Source organism: Triturus cristatus, chromosome 1_2, assembly GCF_964204655.1.
Source record: "Triturus cristatus chromosome 1_2, aTriCri1.1, whole genome shotgun sequence".
NCBI lineage: Eukaryota > Metazoa > Chordata > Amphibia > Caudata > Salamandridae > Triturus > Triturus cristatus.
This window is the reverse complement of record NC_140580.1, coordinates 353,085,271-353,100,218: the sequence shown is the minus strand read 5'-3', so window position 1 is coordinate 353,100,218 and position 14,948 is coordinate 353,085,271. Positions and strand designations below refer to the sequence as shown.

The 14,948-nt window shown below is 46.1% G+C and overlaps 1 protein-coding gene across 1 annotated transcript; it reads left to right on the top strand.

Moving 5' to 3' along the window:
* The first annotated feature begins 7,642 nt into the window (after nucleotides 1–7,642).
* LOC146867323 (transcription factor HES-5-like) lies at nucleotides 7,643–10,881 on the top strand. The gene is made up of 3 exons (XM_085614922.1): nucleotides 7,643–7,745; nucleotides 8,018–8,198; nucleotides 8,542–10,881. Exons 1-3 carry the CDS (start codon nucleotides 7,683–7,685, stop codon nucleotides 8,760–8,762), a joined length of 465 nt encoding a protein of 154 aa, XP_085471048.1. The 5' UTR covers nucleotides 7,643–7,682; the 3' UTR covers nucleotides 8,763–10,881.
* Nucleotides 10,882–14,948: the final 4,067 nt, after the last annotated feature.

Genomic DNA, 14,948 nt, shown 5'->3' with positions numbered 1-14,948 from the left:
AGGATACTGCTTGTTAGAGAGATGGCACAAGAGAAGTATTCATTTTGACCTGCAGTCGGGGTCTGCACCAGCTCATATACACACCAAGTCCCGGGTAGGCGGTGAATTGAATGAACTGGGATTTTCTCTGCTTCCCCTCGCCCACCTATGCACACACATAAATACAGGCTTAACAAACATATTAGGCAAAATCCTACAATGCCCCAGAGATAACACCTTTTTTTTGTTTTTACTCATCCGCTGTCCTGTGCCAGACCTGATACTACTTTTGGTGGGTGTGCCAATATGCCAACTTTTTAAATATTTAATGTTCTATTTAACCCCTTGAGTGCCCCGCCCTTTCCCCCTCCTGTGCCGGCCCTTTCATTAGCGGGCGGGGTCCATGACGAGATAGTCTCGTCATGGGCACAGCGCAACCGCGCTCCATGACGAGACTGTCTCGTCATGGGCACAGAAGGGGTTAAAATACAGCCGTATTGTTTTTTGTTTGCAACATTATACATAATTGCCATTTTATAGGGACACAAGGAAAAGGTTAACATTTTATGAAAATAAATAGGAAAACAAGACCAAAATGAAGGTTGAGCGCCTAATATTTCAGTTTTAGCTCCTGTGGGAGCTGCCAATGGGATGACTGTGGTAGAGTTGCTCTCTATGCCATCTGTGGACTTTACTGGCTTGACGATGGCTTCAGCTGGGCCCCAGTTGTCGATGCACGAGCACCACAAGCTGTTTATTTATTTTTTACAAGCATCTCACTACTCAGGGCCCACCATGCACAAACTAAAATGTAGGCTACAGCTGAGAAGGAGTTGGGATGCTATGGCTCTAAGAACCTACACCCTGAAGTTCACACAGCACGAGCATGACTGCTCCCATTCTGAATGTGCAAGGAGATTCCCAAACTAAGTTGTGAATAAGTAGGACACAGGGAGAAGAAGATGGGGTTCAACAAGTCCATTTCACACACCTCATAAAACCGGGTTCAAGCAGTTGTCCGGGCTATTATCTTTTTGAAATCCTGCTCCATGGTTCCTGGAGGCTGTGGGTCGGTGTAGGAGGAGACGGAGGGCTTTCAGAGTGTTTTTCTTGCTTAGATAGCCAATCAGATCATTCCCGGAGGTGAGCTGAAGGGCCGAGTGCAACCAGCCTCGCACTACTGCTTCTGTCACATGTAAAGCGTGCAGCCTGCAACAATGTGCGGGCGTGGCCGGGAGGGAGAGTCAGGTACCATTGGCTTAGTGCAGACTGTCACCGTGGGCTTCTGATTTTGATACTTGGGGCCGGTTTTGCTCCAAAAAATTGCTCCCAAGCAACAAAACCAGCCTCCTGTGGAAGAAAAGGTCCCCAACCTTCCAGCTTCCTGCGGAATCACCCGGTATCACCAGTCTGGCCCTTGCTAAAACCCTGGGTGCTGGTGACAAGCAGGCAGGCTTAACTTAGGAGACAGTTGTGTAAAGCATTTAAAAACATCATTACATTAGTAAATATGACACAACACAAAATAAAAATCCAACACTAATTTATAAACATAGGAAAAATTTGTATATTTAAAATGACACCAAACCGACAAAAAGCCAATGCAGGGAACCAGAGATATGATTTTTTAAAGAATAAACACTTTACAGTACTTAAGAACCAATATCCCCAAATTGGGACATCTGGTCGCGCTTGACCAGGACAAAGTCCTAGGTTTAGGCTGACTGTGATGGAGCATTGGCTGGATAAACTAAGTAGGAGGACTCTGTTAAAAGGTTACTTTCGCACTTAGAAACTTTTCTGGAGGATTTTCTCTCGACGTAGATCCAGTCTCTCTAGGCTGGATTTGCAGCATCTTTGCCGGCTTAATTCTACGGGAGCCCCCAGTCAACTCCTTGACGTTTTGAGCTATGGAGCTTTCAGCAGGATGAACCTTAAATTCAGGCCAAGTCGCGGTGCGAGCTAGTCGGCTAACTCTCGCCATAAGGTCGGTCACTTATGGAGTTTTTTCCAAAAGTTGCTCCAAAATTTCAGGAACTTCTTCCTGAAATTCCTCTTGTGGGTTCAACGTGTCTGTGATGATGTCTCCTTCGAAAACGGGTCCGACCATTCCAAGATGGCCGCCGCCGAAGAGCGACCAGGAAATGAAGGTGGCGCTCTAGCGTCTAACCAGGATGGGGTGAGCAAGCCTGTTAAAAGCGACGGACGTCCGGTGAACGGGGTGGCAGGAGAGTCGGAGGCAGGGAAAGACGCGGAGGAAGCCGAACAGGACGACCAGGAGAGTACAACCCTCTGGAGAACGGCGGGAGGAGCGGAGGAGCTTGAAGTCGGAGGAGCCGATCCAGGAACCACCGCCGGAAACCCAGCGAGGGAACACAGCTCCAGGAGCACTGCGCCCGGGACCACTGCACTCCCTGACGGGACGGAGGCTTGGTCTCCCAACACCTTGGCCCCGGAGGGTCGGGGCTCGAGGCGAGTACCTATTATCCAGCCGGGGCTTGTTCAGGGGCTGTGGGCTCGTTTTAAGGGACGTCACTGAAGTCACCAATTGTTTTCCTCCAAGTTAGGCACATTCACTAGGGACTGGTGACGGTACACTTGCCCTCCCCTTTTTACGCTGTTGCAGTCTGGTAGAAGTCTAAAACCAGTTTGTTCTGTTTCTTTTCTTTTGGGTCCACGCTCACCTATTCCCCGAACGGAGCCGGGAAACGAGCAAGGGAGATGAGAAGTCGGACCTGGAGGACCCCACACCTGTGTTGTTACCCTTTATTGTGACTTATTGCCAACTTTGTTGTACCAAAGAAATAAAAAGAAAAGTGCAACAGTAACCCAGTGACTGCCGGGGAGTGACTTAAGGATAGGAAGAGGGAAGGGGGTAACGAACGATCAAGGGGAAAAAGACAACAGTGTCAAAAACACTAATCCAAGGTTCCAGAGTCTCTGGGTGGCTCCTTGGGAGTTGAAACTACAGTTTCCAACATGCACCTGGCCAAATACTTTAAATCCAGCTGAAGTTGCTCAGTTGGCGTTATCTTGCCTTGCTAAAGATGATGCAGGTGAAGCTCTTTTAACCTGCTGCTTACAGTGAGTCCACTCCTTCTCTTTTTGAAGCAAGGCAAAGTCCTTAGAACTGTAGTTCCTTGGTGTGCAGCCGGTATAGTCATTTGGAGTGCAGTCCTCTTAGTGCAGGCCAGGGTTCCAACAGGGCAGTCCTTCTTCTTCTTGTAGTTTCAGACAGTAGCTCTGAGTTACTAGGCAGCTTTCACATATTTATCCAGTGTTTTTGGGGCAACAAGTAGGGAGTACCCCTGTCAAATGGGGTGCAGGGCACCACCCAAAGGCATGACCTCTTCCTCTAAAGTGTGGTATATTGTTGTCCCACTAAGCACTGCACTTTCAAATTCAAAATGGAGCGTTTTTCACCATGGAGTGAAGACATGGCTAAGCCAACCTACTGGTGTGGCTCAGTTATCTTAACACTCCCCCTTCCAGACCTTCTGACAATTCTATTCCTGAGAGCCCCATCTGGCTGGGGGGTACAGGATGAGGGGGTAGGCCTGGCTTGCATTCTTAATGCCCTACTCTCTTTGAAGATCAGTTTGACTAGTCAGCCCACTTTCTGACCTGTTCTGTGCACCTGCAGATCTCCCCCACCAGATAACCTCTGTCTCTATGCAGGTCGCTTATGACCTCATCAAAGCAGTTTGGCTAAGCCTGTTAGTGGTTGGCCAATCAGGAGAGGCTTCTATAAAGCTGGATTTTGGCTTAGAGAATATAAAGTTTCATAACCTCTTTTCTGTACTAGTTATGATAAATTAAACCATGGTAAGTTGTTGGATTTATCATTACCAAAATGTTATGTCCTTGAAATATGGCTTTACCTCCCTTCTATCAGTTACACTTTATTAAAGTATTCCCATGTTAGCCTATGGAGCTAAAAGGCTACATTGGGAAAAATGAAATTGGTTGTTTATTTCTTCACCACGGCATATAAAACATATTTTAAAATGTCCCTGATTGTTTTTACAAGGCGCGCTACCCTGGGGACACCTAGGGTAGACCTCAGGGGTGACTTACATGTCAAAATAATGTTGTTTTATACTTTGGTAGTACCTTTAAATCCAAAGTTGAATTTTCATATAATTTCAGCTTAAAGCAGCTTGCAAAGAAGGCCTGACTTTTAAAAGTAAAAAGCAAAAAGAACAGATGATGGACAGAATGCTGAACAATGCAAACATTCACTCTCAGTCAACAGATCCATCATTGTTTTGCCCCAGTTTGGACCCAGCCTTATGCAAATCAGTCTTGAACCTGCTCCTCATGGGAACAGTCCAGCCCGAACTGCCAAGCCAGGTCCTCTCTGGAGAAGAAACAAGCATCCTGACACCGGTTTCAGGGTATCATCAATCATCAGCTAGGCTAGCATGAATCAAGTGGAGAAGTTAGCACTGGACCCATGTCTGGGCATACCCTTACCACTTAGGTTGACAAAAGCAAAAAGAACAGATAATGGACGGAATGCTGAACAATGCAAACATTCACCCCCAGTCAAATGGTCTGGGTTTATTCCGGCGTGACTTTTAAAAATGACAGCAGGCTACACAGCAGTGCACACTTGAGTGCTGGAGATCTGCTGGGCCTCTAAATATACATGCCCTATCATACACTAGAGACTCACAGGTAGGTAGTAAGTGCCAATTGTAATTATAACTAATTACCATATACCTTTTTAATCTGAGCACTGGGCCAGGTTAGCAGAGCCCAAAGCGCAGTCAGAGTCACTTACCACCAGTAGCAGTCAAATATGGGGGTAATCATGGCAAAAAGGGTGACTTTCTCACATTTCCTTAGGTGCCTGCTGAGATGGGGCTGAAAAGCCACAGCTAGCCACCTTATAAAAAAACATGCATTCTGCTGGATGAAACAGGACGTCACCTAGATCACATTTTGGGGGGTTTAGTGTTGCAGGAACAAGGCCCAGTCACACAAGTGTGCTACCATTTTTATGAGGAGACATGTGGCAATACTGCATAGTAGAACATTTTCTATTACCAATTGAATATCTCTATGCTTGTGCCTTTCAAAAGTAGACAAGTGTGTATCACAGAAGACATTTTACCAATGCCCTCTAAAACACATGCCAGTATAGGTGTCAATAAACTCAGAGATGTGCAAACAAACACTCCTCCTAAACTCAGCATCTGGTGTACATTTGAGAAATATTGAGTTTTTCTTCAGAACCTTTTTCTATGTGTTACAATTTTGCCATATGAATTGCTGTAAAGTCGATCCATAATGAAAAACCATTGTACAGTGCAGCTCGACTGTTGCCTCTGAGTACCCCAGGTTCTTGGAGAACCTACAATTCCTATATGTCCCCAAGACTAGAAGGGTCTAGCGGTCACAATGCTATATTGCTTTGGAAAATGTGCCATAGTAAGAAGTTACAAAGGAAAACATAGGCACAAATTTCAGGTTTTTTAACTCAATTTCAATATTTTTTTATTCTACCTGTTACTTTTTATAGGAAACCCATGAAGGATCCTCACAAAAGACCACTTGTTGAATTAACAATTTTGACTAGTTTTCAGAATTATATGGCTTTCCAGGATCCACCATGGGTTTCACGCTCATTTCCACCACAAACCGGAAGGAGGTGGAAAGCACAAAAATAGGAAAAATGGGCTATCACCCAGCAAAATGCTGAAACTGCGTTACAAAATGTGGTTTTCTAAATCATGTCTGCCTGTTACTGAAAGCTGGGAGGGTGGTGATTTTTACACCATAAACCTTTTGCTGATGCCATTTGTAGGAAAATAAACAAACTCTTTCCTCTGCAGCACTCCGCCACCCTCCAAGAAACAACATTTTGCCATATTTTGACAAATTTCTCAGTCCCCTCCATGGAAATCCCCAAAGCCTGAGTACCTTTAGAATCCCCAGGATGATGGGAAAATGGGGCAAATTTGGTGTGCATGCCTTATGTGGAAAAAAAAGTTATGGAGCCCTAAGAGTGAACTACCCCAAATAGACAAACAAAGACTCAGCACTGGGGGTGTCCAGCAGCTAAGGGGTTAACAACATTTATGTAGAGCTCTATCCTGAGGGGAGTCTTGGCTCTACTCCCACCCACCCTCCGTGTGTGTTGCAGGTAACCACCTCTCTATCCCCCATCCTCTCGAGCTCTGTCAGCAGTCACCTGCAGCAAGAGGCAGGTGAGGTGTGGGGCAGAGGTTGATCCTCTCTCGGCTCCAAGCCCCCGCGCCCCCACCACCCGCCCCTCACATGTATTCTAGACCCTTGGTCTGCTGGAGGGCTGTGATTCTGATTCTGGGGCCGGAGACTCTCGGAGGTTCCCACACTGACGCCCATTCATCCCTTTCAGAGGGTACAATAGAAGCGTGTCACAGCAGAGGCCTCCGGCTCCAGGGAATCCGACCCTCCCCTGGGTTAATCTGCAGCCGCCATCTGAGGAGCAGCCTGGGGCAGCGGTGAGGCCTCAATGGCTGGTCCTGTCCGGACCCGAGAACTGGGACAGGATATTACTACCGGAGGGGCTGGCACTGGGGCTATTTAATGTCACACTGGGGTATAAGCAACCACAAAAACCCCCAGGGCTCCAAAATTTAAAAAACAGGAATTTAAAAAACACAGTTCCATGGTTCAGTCTTCAGATACTTTAGCAAAGTGACGACTGGTGCGGAAAATCTCTCAATCCCAAATTAGAAATGGAGACATTACACAAAAAAGGGGTTTGTTTACACGTGTGGATCACACCTGGGGGTGCACGTGAGGCTTTGTAGCAAAATAACCAAGGCACGTGGGGAGGGGAACCCAGTCGGAAGACCAACAAAATATGAATCTCATTATTTCACAAACAATGTAAGAGGTGACTGCCATGGACCAGACAAGGAGCTGCTACACTACATCCCCGAAAAATACACCACATCAGTGCAGTGCTTTACCTGCCTGTCTGAATCTAGTGCTGCGGCAAGTGAGGGCGCTTTCAGCACTGGACAGCTCCAAGCAGGTGCCGGTGCAATGCGGGTGTTACCCACGTCATTGGCTGACGCATGGTTTACTTTACCTCACGCTCAGAATACGCTGAACATTGAACTTTCCTTTCCAGCCACCGGGGGAGTCAAATTCAAGTTTTGAAAGCGGGGTTTCGTTTCCTTTGACTAAACCTAATGATTGTTGGAAAATATTTTAAAAAACAGAAAAGCATTCCCTCTGCTTGCTATAGTGCACATCGATAACATTGAATAGAAATAAACTTTCACTAAACTAAAAAAAAAAATGATGGGCATTAATGAGTTCCCTTATGGGCCCGCTCATTCGTGCTTTTTCTACACACCCGCCCGTATGTAATGCTATTGACACTGCTTAGCTCCTGGCAGATGTCAGGACTCATATCACTTTAGTCACTAGTGGGCAGCTCTTTCCCACACGCTGATCCTTTGTGTCCGGGTCCCAGATGCCCCCCCCCCCCTCCCATCTTGTATTGTGCCACACTTCTATTGTACCTACTCCCTGCTGCTCTCTGATTGGCTACTGAGTGTGGGAACCTCTCTCCAGCCCCAGACCCACACATTTCCCTGCAGGCGGAGGGGGATAAATAGGGCAGGAGGGAGCGAGCTCTTCAGATACAGCTCACTGTGGGTTCACTGCAGAGACCCCGCTCTTCACCCACACCGGGCAAGATGGCGTCTTTCAGCACCGAGAGGAAATATGAAGAGGAGCGCGAGGAGAGAGACATTAGAAAGGTAAGAGTCTGGACATTAATATTTAAAAAGCATATTTAGGTTTTTCGTATATACAAAAAGTACACGTTTAAAATGAACTTCCAATATATTTTATCAACAGTGGCTGTATTTATTGATCTTTTAATATCACCCTAGTTCTAAATTAACATTATTTAATTGAGCTGTTTATCACACTGAAGTAACTATAAGTGTTGCTATTACCTTTTATCGACTTTAGACACCTTTATACGTTTGTTTCAATACAATAACAAATCCATATTTTGTCTCTGCAGCTGAGGAAGCCAGCGGTGGAGAAGCTGAGGAGAGATCGCATCAACAGCAGCATCGAGCAGCTGAAGATGTTACTGCAGAGAGAGTTTGAGGAACATGAACTTCCGCTCAAAGCAGAGAAAGCGGATATCCTGGAAATGGCCGTGACGTACCTGGCCCGGCGCGTGCAGACACCGGCACCAGGTGAGAGGCAGTACTTTGAAGGGTTAAAACTTTAGTGGGTGTTCTCTGCAGTTTTGTGTTTGTCTGCGTGTGGGGGTGACTGACAGGGGGTTACATAGTGCAGAGACGTAACTGGTAATAGTCGCATCGAGATGGTACTCGGGGCAAGCCTATTATGACTTAAATATGTCAATTTCCAGCGCCATTTAACTTAAACCCGTGTTTTAAGAGTATCAGAACTACCTGTAAACTAATTGTAGCAACCAGAGGAAAGCATTCTAGAGAGCTGTAACTGGATGTTTTATGTGTGTTTACTCCCTGGTGTGTAAATGTACAGATATTAACCCCTCGTCTCTCCCTGCAGCCGCGGCCTCCAGTGAAGGTTACTCCAGGTGCCTCCAGGACTCTCTGCACTTCCTCTCCCTCCACGGAGCCCCCACAGAGACCCGGACGAAGCTGCTGCGGGCCCTCCATAGACCTGCGGCTGCAGCAGAGGCGGTGTGCCCTTCTCGGCCTCCGTCCTGTCCCAGCAGCTCTAAAGAGCCCGCCCAGGACAGCCCCAGAGCCCCGTGGAGACCCTGGTAATGCGGGGAGCGCGGTCTGGACTTTTCTTCGGACTTCTTTCGAGGCCTCGGTCCCCTCTGAGGGAGAATATTCATTCTCGTGTCTGGAGCGCGCCCTGCTGTGTGGGAGGAGTTTACTGCACTTCAACGAGTGAAGAGTGACTGTATATCCTCATAGGATGAACAGTATGTGAATATTATATCCTGCTGAGGAGGACAGTACGTGACTGTATATCCTCACATGATGGACAAAGCGAATATTATATGCTCACAGGATCGACAGTGAGTTAACATTCATCCCCATAGAAGGGACAGTGTGAATATTACATCCTCATAGGATAGACAGTCTGTATATTATACCCTTGCAGGAGGGACAGTGTGTGAATGTGATATCTTCATGTTATGGCCAATGTGTGACTATTGTATCCTCATAGGATGAAGAGTGTGAGAATGCTATTTCCTCATAAAACAGCGTGTGAGTATTATATCCACACAGCAGGGTGGGCAGTGGATCGATTACATCCTTACAGGATGGACAATGAGTAAAATTATATCCATTTAGGATGGACAGTGCTTGAATGTTTAATCCACACACACGATGGACAGTGTGAATATTATCTCCATGTAGGATGGACAGTGTATGAATGTTTAATTCACACACACGATGGACAGTGTGAATATTATATCCATGTAGGATGAACAGTGTATTAATGTTTAATCCACACACACGATGGACAGTGTGAAATATCATATCCCTGTAGGATGGGCAGTGTATGAATTGTATATCCCCACAGGATGGGCAGTGCAGCTATTACATCCTTAGAGGATGGACAGTGTGAATTTTATATCCGTTTAGGGTAAGCGCTGGACGAATACTGTGTTGATTTCACAGTATATATTGTATGAACATAGATTTGTTGAGCACTGGATCTAGGTGTAAGCATCTATAATATAATACATTAAGGAAGAGAATGAACTAAAGCAATTAATAGGATGTGCCTTCAGTTTCAGAATGTTTTAAACTGTCTCTTTACAAGAAATTCATACGTCATGTAGAGTTCTTGCCTCCAATAGGACCTACTTTTGTGAATTTTGATGCATATTTTGGAATACGTTATTTTCATTCCTGAGTTCTAGCGGCGCTCTGGAATTTTCCAATTTTACTTCATTTTAAGAAGTTGATTGACGTACAAATATGTTAATATCCTGAAAGGATGGATATAGTGCACTGTGTGATTCTGCAGATGAATGAGTCTGTGAGAATAATAGATGTGCTGTAATATGAGGGGTTCAGATTAGAGCCTTGTGCACGTGCAGTGTGTGTTTACCTTCTGAGTTTCTATGAAGTTACAAATTACGTAATTATCACTCATTGGCTGAAGTGAGTGATGAGGGGCTCCGGGCCTCCCTTGTATCAATTTTGATATTTAGTATTTTCTATTGAAAATGAATCATAAAGTGCTGTGTAGACAAAGTGTTTCTGTACTTTCAGAAATTCCGAATTGTCTCTGAAAATTGAATGTGATGTATTTTTATACATCCTACAAGAGGCACATTAAATGCCTTTTAACTATCAGTGAGGATATATTTGTATTTTCAAATGGAAATTCATGATTTAAAAGCCCTGCCTTCTGTGAAGGTAAAGTGTGTTTCTCTTCTTTGAGAGGTTTGTGTATTATCCCTGCAAAGTGTATGTGATGATGTGCACACATATTATGTATTCTCCAAAGTGTAACATTCATTGTTGTTGATTGGAAGGGAGTAACAGTTTTCACCAGTGCCAAGTCTTCATTTTAGAAGCAGTCTTGGCGCTATTTGTGTGAGTTCCACAATGCAGTGTTTCTCTTTTATAAAGAGATTCTATGTAGTGAACTCCCTGCCATGTATTTGTATCTCAGTGACTGAGTATGTACTACTTCCGGGTCTTCTACAATGTTTGTAGGGCTGTGATTATCAGTGGGAACTCATTCAGCTACAGAATGAAACCCAGGATTTAGGTCTTGTGATGAAGACATTCACTTTTTTGGATGCAAGAATGTCTTGTGTTATCCTCTAGTCTCAGCTGTGACATTTCTGTGACATTGTGTATCTGTCACATGATTCTTCACTGTTGCAACCTATTGACCGGTGAACATGATTAAATAAAGATGCAGATCTGAATAAAATGAAATGTTCTCTGTTTTCCTTTCGATGGCTGAATTTTGCACTGAATAAATATGTTTCCCTTGTGGACTGCAAGGGGTGGGGACACTGTCAGCCATTTCTCTTAACCGCAATTCGAACTGAAACAGTGACTTTGCAGCTGACACAGGAACTGTCGAAAGGTGTGCCAATTGAGTTATTTCTGTCGGAATTATAAACAAGAGTAATAAACTAAAGATTTAGAAAGTAATCACTGGCGTCCAGATTACCATGGGGTCTAAACAGAGCACTCTGTAGTCAATATTTAAAATCTGTCCTTCTGTTAGGGGCAGAGCTGCCTGGGACATTACACCTGACGGCATGTGCAGGCGTGCTTCTAGGCACTAGAATGAAAGAGGGAGCCATGTCACGTAAATAGATCTCTATGACAAAATGTGAAATATGGCTTCACTCACGCGGTAGAGAGGGCGGGCTTAGACTTGTAGGTGTATAATGTGATAGAGAGAAAGTGTGTTTCACAAACTCTGGGCGGTCTCACACATACCTGCTCCTTTCTGTGCTACTCTGAACCCAGCTTTCAAACACCATTACATTCTGGCACCAGAGGAGGAGGGGCAGTGAAGATGATCAGAGCTGCCAGAAGAGTGGGTGGCACATTATATACTGACCATGAAGAGTTTGTCATAGGCAGTGAGCCCAGCGATATAGTGATGCAGCCATATAGGAATAGGGGCACAAAAACAACATTTTACATCCACAAATTCAGAGGAGTTTATTGCAGGTAATACTCACGTTAAAATATAAAGCAGAACCACCATCAATGAAAAAATTATTAGGATCAGTTAACAAAAGTATTTATTACATAGTACAATCGAAAAGGTAACCATTTCCTCATTACAGTGTCCCATTGTCATGTGTCATTAACTAACCACTCAACCTACATGCGTTCAAATAAAAAATGAGTTTATTTCTGTGACAATTGATCACACTGCCCATAAGTATCAATTCCCTTGGGAGATGGTCGCCTTGGCTTACGCCTGCCCATCACTCATTTTCATCACCAGAACTGCATGAACAGAAACTGCCGGCAGCCCCATGCCCGAGATGCATTACCAGAGCTGTGTGAGTACAAAGTGCAGGCAGCCCAAGGGGTTAGGTGCATCATCAGAGCTGTGTGAATACAAAGTGCCGGCAACCCATGGGTGAGGTGCATCATCAGAGCTGAGTGAAAGGAAACTGCCGACAGCCACATGGGGGAGGAGCATCGTCAGAGCTGCGTGAATAGAAAGTGCCAGCAGCCCTGTGCCTGAGGTGCATCATCAGAGCTGTGTGAATACAAAGTGCCGGCAACCCATGGGTGAGGTGCATCATCAGAGCTGAGTGAAAGGAAACTGCCGACAGCCACATGGGGGAGGAGCATCGTCAGAGCTGCGTGAATAGAAAGTGCCGGCAGCCCTGTGCCTGAGGTGCATCGTCAGAGCTGTGTGAATACAAAGTGCCGACAGCCCCATGCCTGAGGTGCATCACCGGCGCTGTGTGAATACAAAGTGCTGGCATCCCTGTGCCCTAGGTGCATCATCAGAGATGTGTAAATACAAAGTGCCAGTAGCACCGTGGGTGAGGTGCATCGTCAGAGCTGTGTGAATACAAAGTGTCAGCAGACCAGTGGCTGAGGTGCATCACCAGCGCTGTGTGAATAATAAGTGCCGGCAGCCCCGTGCCTGAGGTGCATCATCAGAGCTGTGTGAATACAAAGTACCGGCAGCCCCGTGCCTGAGGTGCATCACCAGCGCTGTGTGAATACAAAGTGCAGGCAGCCCTGTGCCCAAGGTGCATCATCAGAGCTGTGTGAATACAAAGTGCCAGCAGCCCCATGCCCGAGGTGCATCATCAGAGCTGTGTGAATACGAAGCGCCGGCAGCCTGGGCCTGAGGTGCATCATCAGACCTGTGAGAATACAAAGTGCTGGCAGCCCCATGCCTGAGGTGCATCATAAGAGCTATGTGAATACAAAGTGCTGGCAGAACCATGCCCGAGGTGCATTATCACAGCTGAGTGAATACAAAGTGCCGGCAGCCCCATGCCTGAAGTGCATTACCAGTGCTGTGTGAATACACAGTGCCAGCAGCCCCGTGCCCGAGCTGCATCATCAGAGCTGTGTGAATACAAAGTGCTGGCAGCCCCGTGGGTGAGGTGCATCATCAGAGGTGTGTGAATACAAAGTGCTGGCAGCCCCGTGGGTGAGGTGAATCATCAGAGCTGTGTGAATACAAAGTGCTGGCACCCCCATTGGTGAGGTGCTGTAGGAAGGTGGAATCTGACTAATGGTTGCCCCCAACTTTTTGCCTGGTATTTGAGTGGTTTTTGACTAGTCTGGCTGGGATCTTGCTATCCAGGACCCCAGCCTATCTGCTTTCTCCCTAAAACTAATGTGAAGTACCCTAGGTACAAACTAATTGGATGCTGAGGATGCCCTGACAGTCCCTTGTAGATGGTACCCTAGGTACCCAGGGCATGGGTCCCTCAGTAGGCCTACCAGGGCTGCAGCACTTATTGTGCCACCCTGGGAGAGCCATACAAACTGACACCACCAGACCACTACTGTAGTCTGGGTACGGTGGTGCTAGCACCCCTTACAGGGATATAGGTACCCTATATCCCACCCCATTACAACAAATATACTCTCATAGGTCACCCCTATAGCAGGCCTTGGTAATCCTACAAGGCAGGGTGCTGAGGTATGTGTGAGGGGGGACCCCTACATGAGTAGGGCCTCTCTGCAACCTTCGTAAAATCATTGCTGGGTTGTTTGTAGTGTAGCCATACCATACACTCTTAGCCGCATTATAAGTCTATCGCGGTAGCGTGATAACTTGAGAATGGCTACACAGAACCATATCGTGTTTGGTGTTTTTTTTGCTCATCCGCTGTCCTGTGCCAGACCTGATACTACTTTTGGTGGGTGTGCAAAGATGCCAACTTCTTAAAGCTTTAATGCTCTATTTAAAATACAGCCGTATTGTTTTTTGTGTGCAACATTATACATAATTGCCATTTTATAGGGTCACAAGGAAAAGGTTAACATTTTATGAAAATAAATAGGAAAACAAGTCCAAAATGAAGATTGAGCAGCTAATATTTCAGTTTTAGCTCCTGTGGGAGCTGCCAATGGGATGACTGTGGTAGAGTTGCTCTCTATGCCATCTTTGGACTTTACTGGATTGACGATGGCTTCAGTTGGGCCCCAGTTGTCGATGCACGAGCACCACAAGCCGTTTATTTATTTTTTACAAGCATCTCACTACTCAGGGCCCACCATGCACAAACTAAAATGTGGGCTACAGCTGAGAAGGAGTTGGGATGCTATGGCTCTAAGAACCTACACCCGCAAGTTCACGCAGCACGAGCACGACAGCTCCCATTCTGAACGTGCAAGGAGATTCCCGAACTAAGTTGTGAATAAGTAAGACACAGGGAGAAGAAGATGGGGTTCAACAAGTCCATTTCACACACCTCATAAAACCGGGTTCAAGCAGTTGTCCGGGCTATTATCTTTTTGAAATCCTGCTCCATGGTTCCCGGAGGCTGTGGGCCGGTGTAGGTGAAGACAGAGGGCTTTCAGAGTGTTTTTCTTACTTAGATAGCCAATCAGATCATTCCCGGAGGTGAGCTGAAGGGCCGAGTGCAACCAGCCTCGCACTACTGCTTCTGTCACATGTAGAGCATGCAGCCTGCAACAATGTGCGGACGTGGCCGGGAGGGAGAGACTGGTACCATTGGCTTAGTGCAGACTGTCCCCGTGGGCTTCTGATTTTGATACTTGGGGCCGGTTTTGCTGCAAAAAATTGCTCCCAAGCAACAAAACCAGCCTCCTGTGGAAGAAAAGGTCCCCAACCTTCCATCTTCCTGCAGAATCACCCGGTATCACCAGTCTGGCCCTTGCTAAAACCCTGGGTGCTGGTGACAAGCAGGCAGGCTTAACTTAGGAGACAGTTGTGTAAAGCATTTAAAAACATCATTACATTAGTAAATATGACACAACACAAAATAAAAATCCAACACTAAT

Excerpts from the sequence above, each read along its gene's own strand:
- LOC146867323 (XM_085614922.1), top strand. The coding sequence starts at position 7,683 with ATGGCGTCTTTCAGCACCGAGAGGAAATATGAAGAGGAGCGCGAGGAG. Across the intron at positions 7,746-8,017 it reads AGGAGAGAGACATTAGAAAG|CTGAGGAAGCCAGCGGTGGA; the intron begins GTAAGAGTCTGG and ends TTGTCTCTGCAG. Across the intron at positions 8,199-8,541 it reads CGTGCAGACACCGGCACCAG|CCGCGGCCTCCAGTGAAGGT; the intron begins GTGAGAGGCAGT and ends CTCTCCCTGCAG.